A 20,734-nucleotide genomic window follows, 5' to 3' on the forward strand; every position below is an offset into this window, starting at 1 on the left:
GGATGCGGATGTGTATGCAGATGTCATATTTACATATTTTGCAGATGCGGATGCAGATGCGGATATCAGTTTCTACCAAACTGCGGATGCGGATGCGAATATCAAATTGACATCCTCATGGATGCGGATGCGGATGTGTTCATGATCTTGGTACTTCAATAAATAGCACCTTTTTTTGTTATTTTTTACATCTCGGCCTGTAGCACCGGTAGGCTTTCTTCTTGGGCCTGGTGGTCATCCCAAGCCCCTCATGGCGCAGGGAGTTTTTTATAGTGGCGCCAGTTATGCTTGGCTCATGCCGCTCCCCGGAACTCATTCTTGATTCACTTGGACGGTCTCTTCTAGAGTCCGGGTTGATGTGTAGTGCAGCGACTAGGCCTGATAAGGGAGCCTCCCATAACCCACTTGGCGAGTGGGGTACCTCTTTGGCCGACTCGGTAAGGAGTGGCTCTCCCGTCACGCTGGTCGCGGGTTCAATCCCAGGCAGCCGGCGAACACCCTGATCTTGATTAATTTCTCGTGTTTCGATACACACAGAGGACATGTTGGGAAATAGAGGAAATAGAAAAATATGGTCTCGGGGCATGACAGATGGGTGGTCTTCTGGACAGCATGTGGGTAGTCTTAGGCCACTCGACTGTGACTGAAAAATGCAGATGGTAGCGTGGGGATTCGAACCGATGTTGTCCATGGCGCAGTGAATGCTAGGCCCGCACACTAACCACTCAGCCACCACCTACCTATTGCAAGATGTTAGCTGCTTTTGTTACACAATAATGCAATTTGAAATTTTAAAGCTTTATGACGAGTTTCAGCCACACATATGTGTTACCAGGATGTGGAACAAAAATCTGGTTGATCTTCTTCACTTTGGCGCCCCCGAAGTATTGCGCCGGGGACATATGTCCCCCCCAAAAATCTGCGGTACTTTGTGCAGTACTCAGAAAACCATCAAAGACATTTGCAGCGCAGCATGCTTACAGAAATGTCTTTTTTTTTTGTGAATTGGACTCAGTCAGTCAATCGGTATCAGTCATCAGAATCAGTCATAAGTACAAATGGTCATAATTCACACACATCGTAACTCAAGGACTACCTATATATAGATAGATAGACAGATAGATATAGGTAGATATGGACAACCAAAGACATGATGGAAAAATGACTTGACCTGTCACATGTGGCCCACATGGTCAAGACTTGCAAAGGACAAACTGATGTGGAGGCACTCCAAGGGGGGGGGGGAGGAGGCCCTGAATGAATGAATGAATGAATATTGCAAATCTGTACTCACCCTTGTAATTGCAGTCATTGGCACAGATGAGGTCATTGAACCCATCCAAGAGTCTTGACAGGAGTCCTAGTGAATGGAGGCGACGGCAGATGGTGGCAGAGGAGCGACAGAGGAGAAGGAGGGCATGGACACACTGGGTGATAGAGGCACTGTGCACTACTTCACTCTCACAACAAAGACCAACCCCAGGGGAGGGGACTGATCTCAATCCCATACTGGACTCTAGGTGTTGCAAGGCCCCAGTTCTGTCTTCCCTTTGAGGCTTATTGTTCTGCATGCCTTCAGGTACAGAGTTATGCAATGACCTCTTGCTGATTACTGTCTCCTTGCTCTCGTCTAGACTGCAGTCTGGTCGCCACCCTTGTTCCTCCCAGTCTGAAGTTTGCTCCCCTAAACTAGATGCTTCTTCATCTGAGTTTAGGGTGTGATAGATGGAGGAGGCAGATGAAACACTATCCCCTGCACAACTATTTTGAGCTTGAGACTTTCTTCTGCCTTTGATCCGATTTGCAGTATCATTTTTCTTGTTGCTTCCTGCTGCCAGGTGATGCTCCTGGTCTGTGGTTGCTGCTTCCTTGTCATTATTGTGGGGTCTCTGGCTTCCTGATGAATCCTTAACACTATTGGAATGTTTTCTGCTGTCAGGGCAGCTCAAAGTCCATCTATCTGCTTCAGGCTGATCCTCAAAGTAGTGATGGTGGTCCACACACTCTGCATTGGTCCCTTCTGCTTGGGCATTGTATTCATGCTGGTCCCTGACATGAGGCTGATCCTCCTCATGAGCTATGACTTCTGCAGCTGCTACTGCTGCTGCCTCCTGCCGTGCCTCCTCCTGAGATTCCAGGTACTTTTCATGGTGATTAATGATCAGGTCCAGTGCCAATAGAACAAGCTCTGGACACTCAAGGTCATCATCTTCATTCAAAAACCTGTTGAGGCACAAACAATCTGCAGATAATTTAATGTTCTGTAGGCAAGGTACAATACAAGCTTTAACCAGGCTCATTGCCACAGTGGGCCAAAGAGACGAACTGCCCTCTATGATAAATTTGATAAATTTACTGCCCCCAGTGTTATACAGTCGTCCCTCAAATAGTACGGTTTCCAATAGTACGGTTTCGGTTTTATACGGATTGTCACGTAAGAATTTTTTTAGAATTTTTAAATTTCCCGCTCGTCGCACCAAGTAGCCATGGCGTGAGTGGCAACACTGTTCTACCAAAACACCTGCTGAAAACACCCCAAAGCGTTCGAGAAAGGTGTTTTGGGATGAGTTACGTTGTGGTAGGGAAAGCCTACCACGTGAATGAGAGCAGTGTTCGCTGTATCTATCATACTGTAAAAGAAATTCTTGCCGCAGTAACTGACAGTGCTCCGAGAGTGCTGCAAGAGTAAAGATAAAGGCCGTCCTTTTACTAAGCCTCGTCGTTGCTATGGTAACGGCGTCTCACTCGCAGCAAAATGGGGTACGCTGATATTCCTGATGCAATGGAAGCACTTATGTGTTTGTTTGGGCCGCCATATTTGCTGATGATGTCATCACAGCACAGAGGCGTTCCACCTCACAAAGCCGGGAGCGGAGCAGACGTGCCGAGTTGGCAACTCGTGCTGCTGCGTCATGCATTTGAGAGCACCCGGGACATACCGCGAGTCCCAATTCCTTCTCTCAAACGCAGCCCAGGAGTGTTTCTAGGGGGGCACTAATTTTATACGGATTTTCAAATAGTACAGGGTTCCTGAGTCCCTAACCCCCGTACTATTTGAGGGACGACTGTATATCTAAATTATAACTGAATGGTTCAAGGTTGTTATCTTGCCCCCAACATCTAGAAATTGACCCTTATGATGACAGACCTGATGACATACCCAGCTGTAAATTTAAGGTAACTTAATGTCACAAATAATTATAACAAACACTATCATGATTTCTTTTTCGTTAATCTCTTAAACAATATATAAATAAGATATGAGTACTGCGTACCATTCTGGCAGTTGAAGGAACAGCAAATAATCTTGCTATTACATCACAAACATTGCAGCACCCAAGAAATAATCACATACAAGCTCCATAAGAATTAAAACAATAAACCCTTCAATGCTGCTATCCCTAGTTACCCATAACCCATAACACTAAAATCAGAGTGAGAGAGGAAGAGGCTAAGAGACTGAGCCACGCAAGTATCAACCCACCTGGAGGATGAGGGTGAGGCGTTGGCCAACTGCTCTGTATCTGCTTCATAGCCATCTGTTTCTGCTGCCTGGCCATCCACCCCATCCCCTGTTGGTCCTGGATCCTCCTCCAGCATATCTGTGTGCTGCCAGGAAAAGAAAACACACAACATAGTTTTCACATATCTATGCAGACTATCTATCTATCTATCTCTGACACCATGTGTCCTCTCTGGAACCTTCCTCAGTGGGGTGGCCAAGGCAGGTGTCTCCATCTATCCCTATCAGTTATCCTCTTCTCTTGCTAACCTACTACTACTACTACTACTACTACTACTACTACTACTACTACTACTACTACTACTACTACTACTACTACTACTACTACTACTACTACTACTACTACTACTACTACTACTACTACTACTACTACTACTACTACTACTACTACTACTACTACTACTACTACTACTACTACTACTACTACTACTACTACTACTACTACTACTACTACTACTACTACTACTACTACTACTACTACTACTACTACTACTACTACTACTACTACTACTACTACTACTACTACTACTACTACTACTACTACTACTACTACTACTACTACTACTACTACTACTACTACTACCTACTACTACTACTACTACTACTACTACTACTACTACTACTACTACTACTACTACTACTACGTACTACTACTACTACTATCTCTACTACTACTACTACTACTCACTACTACTACTACCACTACTACTACTACTACTACTACTACTACTACAAGATTGCTTTGCTATATTCCAAGTCAAAGTCTCCGATTCTTATGACAGAATTGGGAAGATACTATTTCTTTAACCCTTCTAATCTTTACCTGCATGCTCACATTTCTTCCTTTCATAACCTTCTCCAAAGCACGTATTACCTGTCTGCCCTTCATTGTTCTATCCCTTACCTTCCCCTCCAAGCATCTATGCTTTCACAGAATTGCCCATAAGCACTTACTCTATTACTACCTCCATCTTCTTATCCCCTAACCAGATCGAACATTATGTCATACTCTGTCTAATCTCAGTATGGCTTTGCAAACTGGATAGTCTGCTCTCTTACCCTTTCAAATATCATAACTTTACTCTTGCCAACATTTACTTTCAACTTTCTCCTCTTACACATACTGTCAAATTAATGCTCAATTGAGGCCTCTGCTGCATCCTCCCATTTTCAGACAAGAACACTTATCATCTGCAAGAAGGACTGCCACCAAAGACTGCTCTGTACTTCTCACTTTCAGTATTGGACCGAAATCCCATACTCTGGCTTTCATTTCTTTCATATAAACATTAAACAGCCCTGTCTCACACCCACATCAACACCAAAACTCTCACTCAGCTCCCCATTTAATTCCACAAAGGTGCACACATCCTTGTAAAATGTCCTCCCACACCATATATCTTTAGGACACTCAATAAGACCTCCCTGTCAACTGTGTCATAAGCCTTTTACAGGTTTGAAAGCAACAAACAGCTCCTCCTCCTTTTCTAGGTATTTTTCAGCAATCATTTTCTGTGCGAAAGTTTATTTATACATCCCCTCCCTTTCCTATAACCCCCTTGTTCATTGCCCACACTTTTAATGGTTATTTCCATCACCATTTTATATAAAACACTTCCATACACCTCTCCTGGCATGCTAAGTTAGCTTATTCCACTAAAGCTGTTACAATCATCCCTCCTCCCTTTCCATCTGTATAGCAGCATGATGATGGCCCTTTTCGTCTTCTGGAATGTCATCCTGCTCCCAAGCTAGACTTCATATCCACAACATCCACTCCATATCTACACCTCCTTAATTCAGCACTTCTGCTGTTATATCATCAGTATCAGGAGTCTTTCCCCCATTAAACTTATTGTCTTTCCTCCATTAAACTTATTGCCTTCTCAATCTCCCCTTTGTCCATCTCTCCCAGTGCCCCACATTAAGCTTCACTCTTAAACTCATCACTTCTGTTCCCTCCCACACGCATTCATCACCAATTTAAAAGTTGCTGTTATATCTCCTTCATCTCCTCATTCCATTTCACACGGACCCCATCACCTCCCTTTACTCTGAAAGTATCGTTCTTTCTTCCTCTCATTTCCCTTTTAACCCCTTCGCGCCGGATGTTCAAAAAGCCTGCCTGGCTGATATCCAGCGTGCACGGCCGCGCGCGGGAAACCTGAGCCGGCATGTATCTGCTTGTCGCCTCCGTATATTATGCTGCTGAAACCCCTCATTACATGTATCCCGTATTTGCAAAGCAGCATACACAACGAGTCAACATATACCTGCTATGCATAATATAAATTGCGTCAACGTGAAATAAAAAAAAAAAAAAAAAAAAGGGGGGGGAGAAAGGGGCAAGGGGGAAAGAAATAGAGAAAGCAGATGATTGTGTAGAGGAGGAAGAATGTCGAGAAATTATCAGCAAATACAACTCTGTTATCATCAGTCAGAGAGCTGCCAGATACTCCTTTATCATCACAGACAATGTATGTGTGTACATGTGTGTGTGTGTGTGTGTGTGTGTGTGTGTGTGTGTGTGTGTGAGAGAGAGAGAGAGAGAGAGAGAGAGAGAGAGAGAGAGAGAGAGAGAGAGAGGTGGGCGAGACGCACCGTTGCCAGATTATCGTACTCAGAGCCTCGTATTTACCTATTTCTGAGCCATAGCAATTGCCAAAAGACACCAATAATTAATTATTTTAGCGATATCTATTTATATAGGCAGTTATTGGGGTCGAGGAGGCAGTTTTTGGGTCGGAAATCGGCAAAAATAGGAGGCTGAATACGGCAATCTGGCAACGTTGGCAAGACGTGATGGTGTCGGCGCCTCGGTGTCTGAGAGAGAGAGAGAGAGAGAGAGAGAGAGAGAGAGAGAGAGAGAGAGAGAGACAGCCAATGAGACTTCCTAATTTTAGACACAAGGTGGGAAGAAGGCGGTGCATACTGTAGCTCATTTTTTGTGATTGGTGGGAACAAGGATGGTGGGAGGAGCAATAGAATTTCAAGGACAGCATACGGCGTCTTTACTTAGTAACCAACACAAAGTACGGGACAACTCAATAGAAGAAGAAACAGAATAGAAATATGACGCCTACGTAGGCGTCATCGTATATGCTAATGGGGCTTCATGACGCCTACGTAGGCGTCATCGTATTGAAAGGGTTAACAGTTTTCCAAAAGTTTTTTGTTTTCAAAATTCCCATCTAATCTCTCTGTTTTTCCTAACCAGTCTTTTCACCAATGCCTTATGTTCTCTCTTATCTCTCTCACCTCTTCAGGCTCTTTTGGAGAATTTCTCTGTAGCAAATAAAACAATCTGACTTCTATAAAACATAAAGAAGCATGTCACAGAATAAAAAAAAAAGTCATTTTATTTCCACAGGTAAATGGATGGTATTGTTTTGTTTGATATCAACATTCACTGTTGGTGATATTATGCAATCCAATGATGTTACTTTTATCACAAAAGTGGATATTATTCCTGAGAAATGGAGACTCTACTGAGACATGGGAATAAGGAATACATGACCCTTTCTTCCCTTGTATGTGTAAGAGGTGACTAAACGGGATATAGTTTCTATAAAACAGGAGGGGCTGGGTCCCCCTCAACCATTTTTGCCCAGATCACTATTCAGAATAGTCACAGCCATTTTTTAATCACAACCTTGCCCCTATAGGAAATGGGATTAATGATGATAATGATATTACTCCTATCACTAAGAAAGTTATGATCAGTCTAAGACAGTGGATCCTAACATTTTCTGTGACCCACACCCCTAAGAAATGTTTCATCAGTTTTTGCCTCTCCTACAAAAGTAACAGCTTCACATTTCACAGTGAATAAGTCTAATTTGTAACTTTTAACCACAAGTTTGACCACATATTATACTGCTGGTTAACAATTAAAACTTTGAAAATGTGTTCTTCCAGTGTTGGGCATCATTAACCAAAACAGTAACATCGTTAACCATTCAATCATTAACGGATAGGTTAAAGCCATTTACATTAGGCAATTAACAGTTATCTCCATTAAAACCCCTATATCATTAATCTCAAAATTCCACTAGAGCATTAACTTTTTTACGTACCTTTAACCTTTGACCCTTTCCTTGCGCGCGGGTTGGGATGTGACTATCCCCTCAGGCGCAGCCAGGCAGCCCAATGGGGGTCTCTTTTAACCTCTGTATCTCAAAAACTATTCATCAAAGCTAAAAACCAAAAACACCATTGGAGAGAGGAGGTCCAGATCTATAGGAGTCGGTTATGTATGCCTCTCTTGCAAATGTACATGCACGTTCAGGGAGTGTTGAATGTTAACACTTACGTCGGTGCGTGCGGGATGATCAGCCATATTGAGAGAACTGCGGACCTCTCTCCTTCAGATTCTGGCAAGGGAGTATTGCCAACTGCAATATTTACAACTTTTTGGTCAAAGAATCAGTCAGGTGATAGGTGAAGCTATGCAAAATGCAGCTATATTGGACAAGAACATCCACCAGTTACTCGTCTGTAGATTTGCCGCGCTGGGCTGATATGATTTTCCATCAAATTTAGTGAAGAACCCAATCAATTGGCAATCCTGTGTTGTGAAAATTAGTGTTGGAACACTTTCATATGCGGGAGATTTGAGTGCGGGTGGAGCTCCCAGCGAGCGTTTAGCACCACCAGCAAATACGCCAAACGCTCGCTGTGAGCGTTTAGCAATGAAAGGGTTAAAAACACATTCATCAACTTTTTAAAACTTTATTAACTCAAAAAAATAAAAAATACAACAAAAATGATTCACCTATATATATAGTATATTTATTATTTGATATCAACAACTTTACCTACAACTAATAAAATTATAAGTTTCTGTTATATAATATCAACGCAACACTCAGTTTGAGACAATATTAGTCACTTTCCAGTCTACAGACTCTAGGTATCAATATGCCTACTTGCTGGCCTTCTTGACCATGTGCCTGTTTCCCTTCAAGAGCATCAGTATCTCAAAGTTTGTGTCTGAGAGTCTGTTCCTTTTGTCCCTCATGATCTCCTTGCCAGTGGAGAAGAGGTGCTCCACACTCATGCTGGAGGATACAGCAGTCTTGTACCTGATGAACACTTTGATGAAAACCTGCCTCTTCATTAAAAATATGCCATTAAGAAAAGTTAACACTGTTCAACACCAATTCCTCTTGCCTAGAAAAAGGAATTGATTGTCCCTATTTGGAAAGGGAAGGGGGACCGACAGGACTGCAACAATTATTATGGTATTTACACTGCTATGTGTGATGGGCAATGTGCTTGTTCATTTGCTGCTGATGCAAATTTGATCTCATCTGCTAAAGTTTCAGAGACCTGAGCAATCGGGGTTCAAACCCGGTAAGTCAACAATTGATAAGATCTTAGCACTTCATGTCCTTGAGGAATGCTGACATGAGTTTCGACAGGGGTGACTCACAGCCATTGTTGATCTCAAGATCGTTTTGAACTCAGTGCATCGTCAAGCACTCTGGGACATTCTGTGGATCTGTGGGATTTCTGCAAAGATTACTGACCTGATGACTGGCTTTACTCTGGGGCTGAAAGTGCTGTGAAGTGTGGAGTAGGCATTTCCAGCTTCTTCCATGTTAATTCAGGAGTGAGGCATGGGTGCACCCTTGCTCCATCACTTTCCAACACTTGTATGGACTGGGTATAAGACAAAGTTGTTTATCAAAGTTGTTGTGGAGCATCTGTTGGTAACAGTAAGGTCACTGACATTGTTTCTGCTGATGATGCTGTACTTTTTTGCAGAATCGCTGGAGGTCCTGGTGTTGGCTCTTGAAGTGCTGCATGAGGAAGTGAAACCTCTGGGACTGAAGGTCTCCTGGGCCAAAACCAAGGTCCAGTCATTTGGAGGCTTGCTGGATGACACAGTTCAGTCTGATCATGCATGTGGAGAGGATGTCGAGGTCACCAAAAGTTTCACATACCTTGGTAGTATACAGTACCCTCTCGAGTTTCGCGCTATCCGAGTTTTGTGATCCACGAGTTTCGCGGTAAGTCCTAAATTCTTACCATCCCAACTTTCGCGCATTGTCACTCCGAGTTTCGCGCTCCTTTGACACATACGGGTCACGTCTACTTACCATCGACGTCACGCACGCTACCTTTAAAGGAAGTATCACACTGGACGTTTTCCTCCAAACATTGTGGCGAGAGAGAGAGAGAGAGAGAGAGAGAGAGAGAGAGAGAGAGAGAGAGAGAGAGAGAGAGAGAGAGAGAGAGAGAGAGAGAGAGAGAGAGAGAGAGAGAGAGAGGGGGGGGGGGGGGATACGGGAAGGGAAAACAGGTCGTTTTGAACCCGCAGTTGTAGGCGGCTGCCTTACGATTGGCTGACAGTTCTGAAAACACGCTTGTGATTCGCTGGGAGTCCGATGACGTCATCGCCGATGCCCATCCTATCAGCGGCTTCACTGCCTTAAGGTGGTGTCACAATGGCCGTTTTCGTCCAACTGTTGGGGCTACGGGCAACGCCCATGCGCCCAACCAGGAGAGAGTTCACTGTTATCCGTAAGCTGGTGTCACAAAGGCCTTTATTCTTCCCGCCGCGTTGGCGCCACCTAGGGCAACCGGCAACTCCAACTTTTCCTGGTGTGCGTCACACACGGCCAAGGTCGGTTGCCCGTATCCACATCCACAATATAAACAAAGAACTTGCCCTGTATCAACATGGCATCGTCTGCTAAAGTAAGGGCTGTCGCGGCTTGTGCTGCCATTACCCAAGTTATGGACTTGTTGCTGCAGTTAAATGGAAGGAAGGAACAGTTGTGGGTGTGGCATGCCTGTGGTTCTTCCATGCCAGTTCTCATTGTCACCACTGCACGTGCGCGGCCAACCCACCCATACACATGGATCGAATAACAACAAACAAACACACACACACACACACACACACACACACACACGCAGGCATACACCAGACTTATTAGGAACCATTGCAGATGTTTCTGACAAACAGAAACGACTGCACCATTTCTTGAGTGTGTTAGAACGTATTTGGGGAGTGGCTCACATGAACCAAACCTAGCTCTTGGCAAGAAGAGAGCAGTCGTCTTTAACCCTTTCATTGCTAAACGCTTTCAGCAGGCGTTAGGCATATTTACTGGTGGCGCTAAATGCCCACTGCGACCTCCACCCGCACTCAAATCTCCCGTGTATGAGTGTTCCAACACTAATTCTCACAACACAGGATATCCAATTGAGTGGATTCTTCACTAAATTTGGTGGAAAATCATATCAGCCCAGCGCGGCAAATCTATGGACGAGTAACTGGTGGATGTTCTTGCCCAATATAGCGTCATTTTTGCATAGCTTCACCTATCACCGACTGATTCTTTGACCAAATAGTTGTAAATATTGCAGTTGGCAATGCTCCCTTGAAGAAAGAATGTCCGCAGTTCCCTCAATATGGCTGATCATCACGCACGCACCGACGTAAGTGTTAACATTCAACACTCCCTGAACGTGCATGTATGTTCGCAAGAGAGGCATACATAACCGACTCCTATAGATCTGGACCTCCTCTTTCCAATGGTGTTTTGGGTTTTTAGCTGTGATGAATAGTTTTTGAGATACAGAGGTTAAAAGAGACCCCCAATTGGGCTGCCCGACTGCACCTGAGGGGATAGTCGCGTCCACACTGCGCGCAAGGAAAGGGTTAATGATCCTTCATAGTCCATAGCTGTATTATAATAGAATACAGGGCGATCAAATAACTACTATACAAAAATTAAATCGGTGGAGGATCGCCCATGCCTTGCTGTTATCCCGTTTTTCCGTCGGGCGCCATTTGTATGATCTTGATCTTGATGTCACAGGCGGCTTATGATTGTATGACTAAGGAGCAGTACAAGCTACATAAAAAATCATATTGGAAAAAAATGTCCATATGTTCATTATTAATTATTAATATTAGTGAGAATAATGGGGTAAATATGATATCAGAAACTGTACATCATGAGTCTTGCACGAGGAGTTATTTCGCACATACCAGCCTGGCCGCCATTTGCATTCTTTGAAAACCACACAACCACACCCATACAATAAATAGCTGCATGCCGTATGTCACCAGAACCGCGTGAATTGTGTCCTGCCTAGTTGTCTGTCATAACCTACGAGTGACGGTGGGAATAATATGCTTATTATGATATCAGAAGCTGTGCATCATCAGTATGTATGGGGATGTATTTCTCACAACACCAGTCAAGCTGTCATTTTCATTGCTTTACTCAAGGACACTTGTCAATTCAAGCAGTACAGGTTACACCAAAAATATATAAATTTCGGGAAACTGTACATCGTCAATGTTCTTTAACCCATACATATTTCTGAGCATTTTAAGAACTTTTTTTTCCAAAATTGTTGTCTAAAGGTTTGGAGTGAACTTTACACGCCGGTGCGCATTATACACCGCGAAATACGGTATTCATAAAAGATTGTCAACAGTAACATCAATCCTCACGAGCCACGCTTTGTCGCACCCCCTGAAATTCCATCTCACAGCCCCTGGGAGTGCAGGCACCCCAGCTTGGGATCCCTTATTTTAAGGAATAAGGACAACGGAATTCAAACAGCTGGCTTGTGAGAGCTGAGGCAATGTGTAGGTAAGGTTGGTGGAGTGATGAGGACACAGTACCCATTGACTCACCTGTGAAGGCTGTGGTAGTGTGTAAGTGAGGCTGGGAGAGCGAGGGAGGATACAGCACTGAAGCATTACAGAAACCAGGTGCTTAACATCCCCACAGGTGTTAGGGGAGTAGCGCAGTAGAGGTGATCTCAGTTCATTTAAGAGTGTCTCCACATGCAGGCCTGGTAAGACAACATAAATTAGGAAGAAGGCAAGGTATTCTCAACTTACAGTAACTCATGAAAATACTTCTCAAATAACTGGTTGTAAAATTAAAGAAATGAAAAAAAAAACAGTAGGCAATCTCTGATTTCCGTTCATTTCCTTAATTTTAAAAGTCAAGTTTACACCCAGGGGTATGTTCCTGATCATAAAACAAAAATTTAGAAAGTTCAATGTCTTATTTTTCTCTCCTGCAGCATTCAACAATGATGAATTGCTTGAAATAAACATAAATTGTAGAAAACAATTTTTGTTCAAACAACACTATAGCCTTACTATGACAACCATTACAACTACATCACTAGGTCTATGATGGACTTTCGAAGCTGAATTTTAGTTCTTTGAAAGGGCTGTGAGGCAAAGCACTTTAATATTTAATTCAGTTGATTTTAATAATTTTGTATGAAAATATAGCAGAGAAGAAAACATTGCTCACCTTGCTCTATTTCTTGAAAAAAAAAAGAAAAAAAAAAAAAAAAAAAAAAAAAAAAAAAAAGGAAAACCTGGTGACTTCAGCTGCTTCCTGACAATTTTTTTTCTAGCTAATGCAAAGGTGAGTAAAATCAGGCTTTCAGATATGCAATTTATGCTAATGTATAAAATAAGCCCATGTTTTGAAAGTATTAGCTTCATTTTTGACAAAAATAAATACTGAATAAATTTAGGCTCATAGAATCTCAAGACACCATTGCCAGGAGAGAGCAGCCAAAGATGGTATTTAGAACCATGACACGCGGCACCTACATGCTATCAAGCCAGCAGATATTTCCTCAGTCATAATACTAACTCCTTTAGGAAGGAAGCTTGCAGTAACTATGTAACTATGTAACTTTTTGGAAGCATTCTGAGTGAAATAGCTGCATTGGCTACTCTCAGCCTGGCCAATGGTGTCTTGAGTATTGTATACCAACATTAGTTCTAAATTTATTTTTGCTCAAAAATTAAGCAGTCAAAATGTGTGATTAGTTAAAACATCAGTCCATACTAATGTATTATTTCATTATCTCGTGTCACGGACAGCCTGATTTTACTCACTTTCACATCAGTTTGATAATAGTGCTGAAAAGGGATTAAAGTTGTCAGTTTTTCTCTATAATACTTTGTTTTGCAAGAAACAAAGCAAGTGAGCAATGCTTACCTCTGCACTATAATTTCATAGGATATGATTAAAATCAAATGAATTAAATATTGTAGTATATTGCCTCACAGCCCATTTAACAAAGGAAATGAAAGGTATTGTATTTCTGTGCTGCCCCCTACTTATGCAGCATGGAAAGTCTCCAAGGGTAAAGGTGGAGGAGCAGCTGCAGGAGGAAAAGCAAAAAGAAAGATGAAAGAGGAAGTCAGGTGTTATCAAACTCTAGGATGAAAATAGTTCAGGGGAGGTCTTCTAGCAAGTATGACACACCTGTTACCCACCTGCATAGGGGTACGTCACAATGATGAAGGTGAGGAGGGACTGCATGAGGGAGAAGGTCACTGCCAGTTGCCCAACCACAATGCTGGACATGCCCAATGCACCTGTACACTCAAGAGAAGCATAGCTGTTTTAGAAAACTACAACATTGTAAAAAAATTTTTTTTTTTTTTTACAGCAAAGGAGGCAACTCAAGGGCAATAAGCAAGAAGCAACAAGGTAAAAAGCCTGCTAAATGCTGCTCCAACAACAACAAAAAAAAAGATAGAACAAGAGGCCAAAAGAAAGTCAATTTCGCATGGGGAGGTGTCCTGATACTCTTGTCTTGAAAGAGTTCAAGTCATAGGCAGCAGGAAATACAGACAAAGGAAGTCTGTTCCAGAGTTTATCAGAGGAAAGGATAAAAGAATGAAGATGCTTGTTAACTCTTGCAAAAGGGATTTGGATAGTATAGGGATGAGCAAGAGTAGAAAGATTAAATGATTAACTTTTCAATGCTTGTTGTACACCCACCACTGCAGTCGCAAAGTATCTCGCAGAGATTGAGGTTCAACTTGCTTACTGTTTCTGCATTTCACTCACCGCTCACAAAGATCACAAGTGGACAAAGTAAATCAAAATGCAAATTAATGTTTTTCCTGCTGTGTATTCCCCCAGTGCGCATGCGTGGTGGACAGCAGAGCAACGTATTTCTGCGAGGAGGTATTCCTCGCAACGCTGGCCCACGTGGTGGACCACCCCAGCCGCCACCTTGTTCCGTCTAGCACTACTTATTAGTTCCATCGTATTTTCCGCCGTTCCACAATGCGTATCTAATAAATTTAAACTAACCAAACCTAACTTAATCTAACCTAACCTTAGTAATGGGCGACCCCTTAACCCCTTTTGACTGCAAAAGTTTTTCTCGGGAGATACCCCTGAATGCAAAAGTCAGTGGAAAATGAACTTTGAAACTGAGAAAACGTCATAAAAGGTGTTTTATAGAAAATTTTCTGCCGCACCTTCCTGTGAAATCCGTTTCTTTCTAGGTTGTCGCATTTGGCTGGAATTCCAAGATTCCCCCAAATTCCAACTTTTTACTGGTGCCATGTGCAGAAAAAACTATTGAAGAAAAGTTGCTCATTTTATCACGATGGAGTCTGTAAAATATAGTTCATAATCTTTGACCCAGAAATTTACTGCCTACAGAGAGCCAAAGTTGCAGTGAAACTCAAAAAATAATTAGTATATTTTTGTATTTTTTCATTCTGGAATGAATTTCATTGAATAAAAGTTGTAGAAAATAATCTGTATAACTCAACTGTGAAATCAGATTATGATTTGGACTGACCATTTAGCTGGAATTCCATGAATACCCAAAAAATCCAACTTCCGCTTCCCACTCCTTTGAACACTCCTGTGAACAAGATAGCCTATTGGTTCAGCTAGAACATCACGTATATCAGTGGATGTGTCAAGAGTAGAAAGATTAAATGTATGCACACAACAAGCAAAAATAAAAGGAAGACCGCCGAAACAGGACGACTGAGGGAACATACCATATTTCCCGCCATATAAGATGCACCGGCATATAAGACGCACCTATAATTTGGCGAGATATTTTTAGAAAAAAAAAATTCCACATTTTCCCTGAATTTAATGTGTATGCAGCATTTCATTTGGCCACCTTACTTACAATTATGACTATAATACCGTATATTGCTCTATGCCCTTCTTTGTGTTCAAAGTGTTCCACTGTTGGTTGAAGAATTACAGTGCTCTTACCCTGAGCAGCTGTGACTTTGAAATGGTAAACAAAAGGGTTGGTTGGTAGACTCATTCACTGCGCAGTGTGCAGGCGGTAACTTTCACCAAGCTATACTGAGGGAACTAATCACACAGGGATTTTTTTCTTTTTTTTACAACAAAAGAGCCAGCTCAAGGGCAACAAAAATTATATATGTACAAAAAAAAGCCCACTACTCGCCACTCCCACAAGAGAAAATAGATAAGAGTAGCCAAAAGAGAGGTCAATTTCGGATGGAGAGGTGTCTTGATACACTCTTCTTGAAAGAGGACAAGTCATAGGCGGGAGGAAATACAGACGAAGGAAGACAGTTCCAGAGTTTACCTGTGTAAGGGATGAGAGAGTGAAGATGCTGGTTAACTCTTGCATAAGGGGTTTGGACAGTATAGCGATGGGCTAGAGTGGACAGATGAGTGCAGTGGGGCCGCGGGAGGAGGGGAGGCATGCAGTTAGCAAGTTCAGAAAAGCAGTCAGCGTGAAAATATTGATAGAAGATAGAAAGAGAGGCAACATGGCGGCAGAATTTAAGAGGTAGAAGACTATCAGTATGAGGAGGAGAGCTGATGAGACGAAGAGCCGTAGCCTCCACTCTGTCAAGGAGAGCTGTGTGAGTGGAGCCCCCCCCACACATGAGGTGCATACTCTATACGAGGGCAGAAAAGGCCCCTATAAATGGATAGCAACTGTGCGGGGGAGAGGAACTGGCGGAGATGGTACAGAATGCCCAGCCTCAAGGAAGCTGATTTAGTAAGAGAAGAGATATGAAGTTTTCAGTTGAGATTTTGAGTTAAGGATAGACCGAGGATGTTTAGTGTTGAAGAAGGTGATGGCTGAGTGTTGTCAAAGAATAGGGGATAGTTGTTTAGAAGATTGTGTCGAGTGGATAGGTGGAGAAACTGATTTTGAGGAGTTGAAGGACACCAGGTTCCTCTTGCCCTAATCAGAAATAATAGTAAGGTCTGAGGCTAAGCGTTCTGCTGCCTCCAGCCTGGAATCGATGCTGCATTCGATGGGAAATCTTGGTCTTGATCTTGACTTTCAGGGACCATAATACATACTTTCAAGTAGAAATTTATGTTGGTTAATTTCTGTCAATCATATTATGTTTTAATAGAGTTATTTTTACAATGAGAAGTTGGAAAGTTTCGTTTAGTCGGTGCAATATCTGTGGTCATATGCCGGAGAGAGACAGGAGGGGGAAGGAATTATAGGAGAAGGGAACAGATCCCAGGAGACGGGACGCAACCCCCGATTAATACCTGGTACCCATTCACTGCTGGGTGGACAGGGGCGTTGGGTATCGGAAAAGCTGCCCAATTTTTTCCACTTCGCCCGGGAATCAAACCTGGGCTCTCTCGGTTGTGAGCCAAGTGTGCTAACCACTGCACCATGAAGCCCCCTGAGTTTACAATGAGAGACAAAAATGCATTTACAATAAACACTTTAGTCATCAATAGATATCCATTCTTTCGAACATGTATCACAGGAAACGTCAGCTGACCGGGCCACTGCACAGCAGAAATATCTCCAGACTAATCCGCCCAAGTCCACCCCACGATCGCCGAGTAGTCACGTCAGGCAGCACCCTGCTCCACCAATATTGTTCCTGTGTAATAGCCACTTTAACCATCACCGCCAAGGTACCCGGCAAACTGGTGATTGGTGCGCTGCAGCGGTGTTGTGTTTTATGTTTCGTGTTCACGTAGCTCCTCGGCTCCCACGTGTGGCACATCTTCTTCTTGTGACCTGTATGGTTTTATCGCTTCACATGTCCTCCTCCTCTCTTTTGCTTATTCACACTTTCCTTTTCAATTGTATCACACTATTCATTATTTAAATCAATCAAAATTTGTACCTTTGGCATATACCGCACAGGGGTAACTTTTTGGCATTTTCTAAGTGAAAAAAGTGCACGTTACATGCCGCAAAATACGGTATATTTCATTCTCGGGACATCTGGAAACTATTGTGTCAAACGGAGGTGTTTTGGATATTGTTTCCATACCAGTAACAATATCCCCCAGGCATACCAAAACCTAACCATCGGGGTATAAGACACAGGGTGGTTTTTCGAATCTCCATTTTTGAAAAAAAGTGCATATCATATGGCGGGAAATACGGTAATCACTCTGCAGACGCCATGATGTGTAGGCAGGAACTGTTGACTACTCTTAGCACGGTGTGGTGGTAAGGGACAAAAGAGGTGCCAGTTAGTAACTTAGCATCGACAGAGACCTACTTACGTGTGGCCTTCAAATTCCGGATAGCTTCTTGCTCTCCGGCGCTGGCGTCATGCTCATTGCCCACGTCTGATAGAACTATATGATGTCAACGGCATCATCGTCATTATGGGTCATGTCATTATGGGCTGTGTCAGTACCGACACTCACAAACACTTGTTTATTTTCCATTGCATTTACATCCTGGATTGATGCATAAGACTTTCTAGTGGTGTAAATATGGTATTCATTTTAATGGGAACCACAAGGAGGAAAATATTTCATCAGGTGGGCTGAAAATGACAACAGTAACTGAAGGATAGGACAGCAGATAAAGGGAGGAGGGCGAGGTGGCAAGCATACGCTATTGCAGTTACCGGGTGCAGTTGGTTCAAAAACTATTCTCGATTGGTCCCCGTGGATTTCTGACCCGTTGAACTTGTCCTTTATATCTGAAATCCGTTATGCAGATCCGTTATATCAATGGTTTACTGTATAAGTAGTACAGTGGAACCTCGGTTTTCATGGTTAATCCTTTCGAAAAAGTCTGACGAAAACCGAATGTACGAAAACTGAAGCAATATTTCCCATAAGAAATAATGTAAATCCAATTAATTCGTTTCAGACACACAAAAATATTAACAAAAAGTACATTTCATAGAGAATAACTATAGTTTTACATACATAAAACAATAAGAAATAAATATAAATGACTAATGAAATGGATATATGAACATTTAACCCCTTCACTACGGCCGTGCCAAAACAGCGCCCCGTGCCGTATCCGGGATCGCCGCGCGCACCAAATTTCAAATGTCACTATTGAATATAACAAGTTTTCAGCCATAAACTCAACATGATCATCATGTATTATATATGAAAACATGCAGAATTAAATGGTGCACATAATGAAAAATAAATTAATTGATAATTTTGAGATGTAAGCATAAATACAGAGATAAAATAACTCGTATATTGGCTAAAGCGAGCCAGGACATAGCATGCGCATCCTCGGATATGATACGGGACACACAAGGATGCAGTATACACGTCCTCATGTTGAAAGGGTTAAGATCACTTTTACCTTTACTGAAGACTCTTGTTGGCATGTGAAAGATGGCGAGGAGGGGAGAGGGAGGAGGATAGGTTATTGTTTGGAAGGGGAATCTCCCTTCATAAGGATTATGTATCAAGGCCCTATGTGGGGTTACTTCCCTATCGCTTGAACACCAAAGTCTTATAAACGTGTTTGTATCTGTACTTTTTTTCCTTGTAATCGGGTCAAGGTGGACTGAAATTCACGTATTTTACGCCAATGAGAATATTCTAGTACTTCATCATGCATAAATGACAATATGATTCCTTATTATGTCCCAAGGGAAAGGTTCGTGGGAGGTCTGGATACCTTGGAAATGCTAAGTTTTCCATTGAAGATGATGTTGGGAGACAAGCATACGGCTGTGAGTCACAAACGCATGGGATGCTTTGTGTGGGCGCTCGATTCCAGGAAATGGGTGCCCGAGTCACACGGGCAGGCGGACAAGTTTGGTATGGATCATTTTCAACTGTACGAAAACCGAGCGGATGTATGAAAACTGGGACAAAATTTTGACGAAAAAACTCATCGAAAACCGAATCGTGCGAATACTAGGGCATACAAAAACTGAGGTTTGACTGTATATGTAATATAGTATAATAATAAAGATATAAAAATATGAATTATATAGTATAATATGTATACTGTATAAATAATATAGTGCTGAAAACCCAAAGATCACACACTAGAACACAAACATAAGCGTATACGAATGCGCGGGTGCTACTTCTGTGAGTGTACAACGCAGATTGAAGGCAATGCCACAATGGGCGTTTTCCTCCAACCGTTGGAGTTAGCAGCAACCGCGGTTGTCCTTACGCCCAACAGGGAGTGAGCTGTTGGTTTGGGTAAATACTCCTGTCCTCGATATTTGAAGTCATGATCGTACCCACAACAACTTTTTCCTTTCATTTAACTGAAGCAACAACTCCATACTTTGAGTAACAGCAGCACAAGCCACAACAACCTTTACTTTTGCAAATGGCACCATGTGGATACAGGGTGTCTGGTTTGTTTACGTTGTGGATACGGCCAACCAACCTTGGTCGTATGTGACGTACACCCAGAAAAGTTGGAGTTGCCAGTTGCACCTACAGCCAAAGCAGTTGGAAGAAAAAGGTCCAGTGTGATACTTGCTTAAGAGAGTCCATTCCCATTGTTTTCAGTTCCAAGTGTCTTGTGGCGAAAAAAAGGAGCCCATGCTCGCATCTTCAACTTGTACAAACAGGATGCTTGTACACCAAGTCACCACTCGTAAACCAAGGGAATTTTTTACTCATAAATCAAAACGCTTGTAAACTAAGGCACTCGAAAACCAAGTTATTACTGTATAAATCTTTGTACCTTTAGTATAAGATCCCTAAGTTTCACTGAGATACGATTACAGTACCCTCCCGAGTTTCATGCTATTCGAGTTTCGCAATCCTCAGTTTCGCGCTTAGTCTTAAATTCTTACCATCCCGACTTTTGCGCATTATCACACCAAGTTTCGTGCTGCTTTGACATGTATGGGTCACGTTCTACCTACCATCGGCATCACGCATGCACCAGTAAAGCAATTCTGTTCCCTCTGCCGTCCTTTTTCTGCGGTGTTCCTTCAATGGTTTCTGCTCATCGTGTGCATGCTAAGTGCAGTCTTGACACCTCCACCGATATACGTGATGTTCTAGATGAACCAATATCTAGTTCAGAGGAGTTGGAAGCAAAAGTTGGAATTTTGGGGGAATCACGGAATTCCAGCTAAACAGTCTGTCCAAACAATAATCTGATTTCACAGTTGAGTTATACGGATGATTTTCTTCAACTTTTATTCAATGAGATTCATTA

General features: G+C 42.5%; 1 protein-coding gene across 1 annotated transcript in view; it reads right to left on the reverse strand.

Moving 5' to 3' along the window:
- The window catches only part of LOC127007617 (lysosomal-trafficking regulator-like), a gene marked incomplete at its 3' end in the record, with an annotated part of 247,223 nt that overhangs the window by 182,630 nt on the left and 43,859 nt on the right, over nucleotides 1–20,734 (reverse strand). The window contains 4 exon segments of the mRNA XM_050878758.1: nucleotides 1,295–2,223; nucleotides 3,485–3,609; nucleotides 12,189–12,349; nucleotides 13,809–13,910. Coding sequence (XP_050734715.1) covers nucleotides 1,295–2,223; nucleotides 3,485–3,609; nucleotides 12,189–12,349; nucleotides 13,809–13,910 — 1,317 coding nt within the window.

The sequence above is a fragment of the Eriocheir sinensis genome, chromosome 36 (assembly GCF_024679095.1).
Source record: "Eriocheir sinensis breed Jianghai 21 chromosome 36, ASM2467909v1, whole genome shotgun sequence".
NCBI lineage: Eukaryota > Metazoa > Arthropoda > Malacostraca > Decapoda > Varunidae > Eriocheir > Eriocheir sinensis.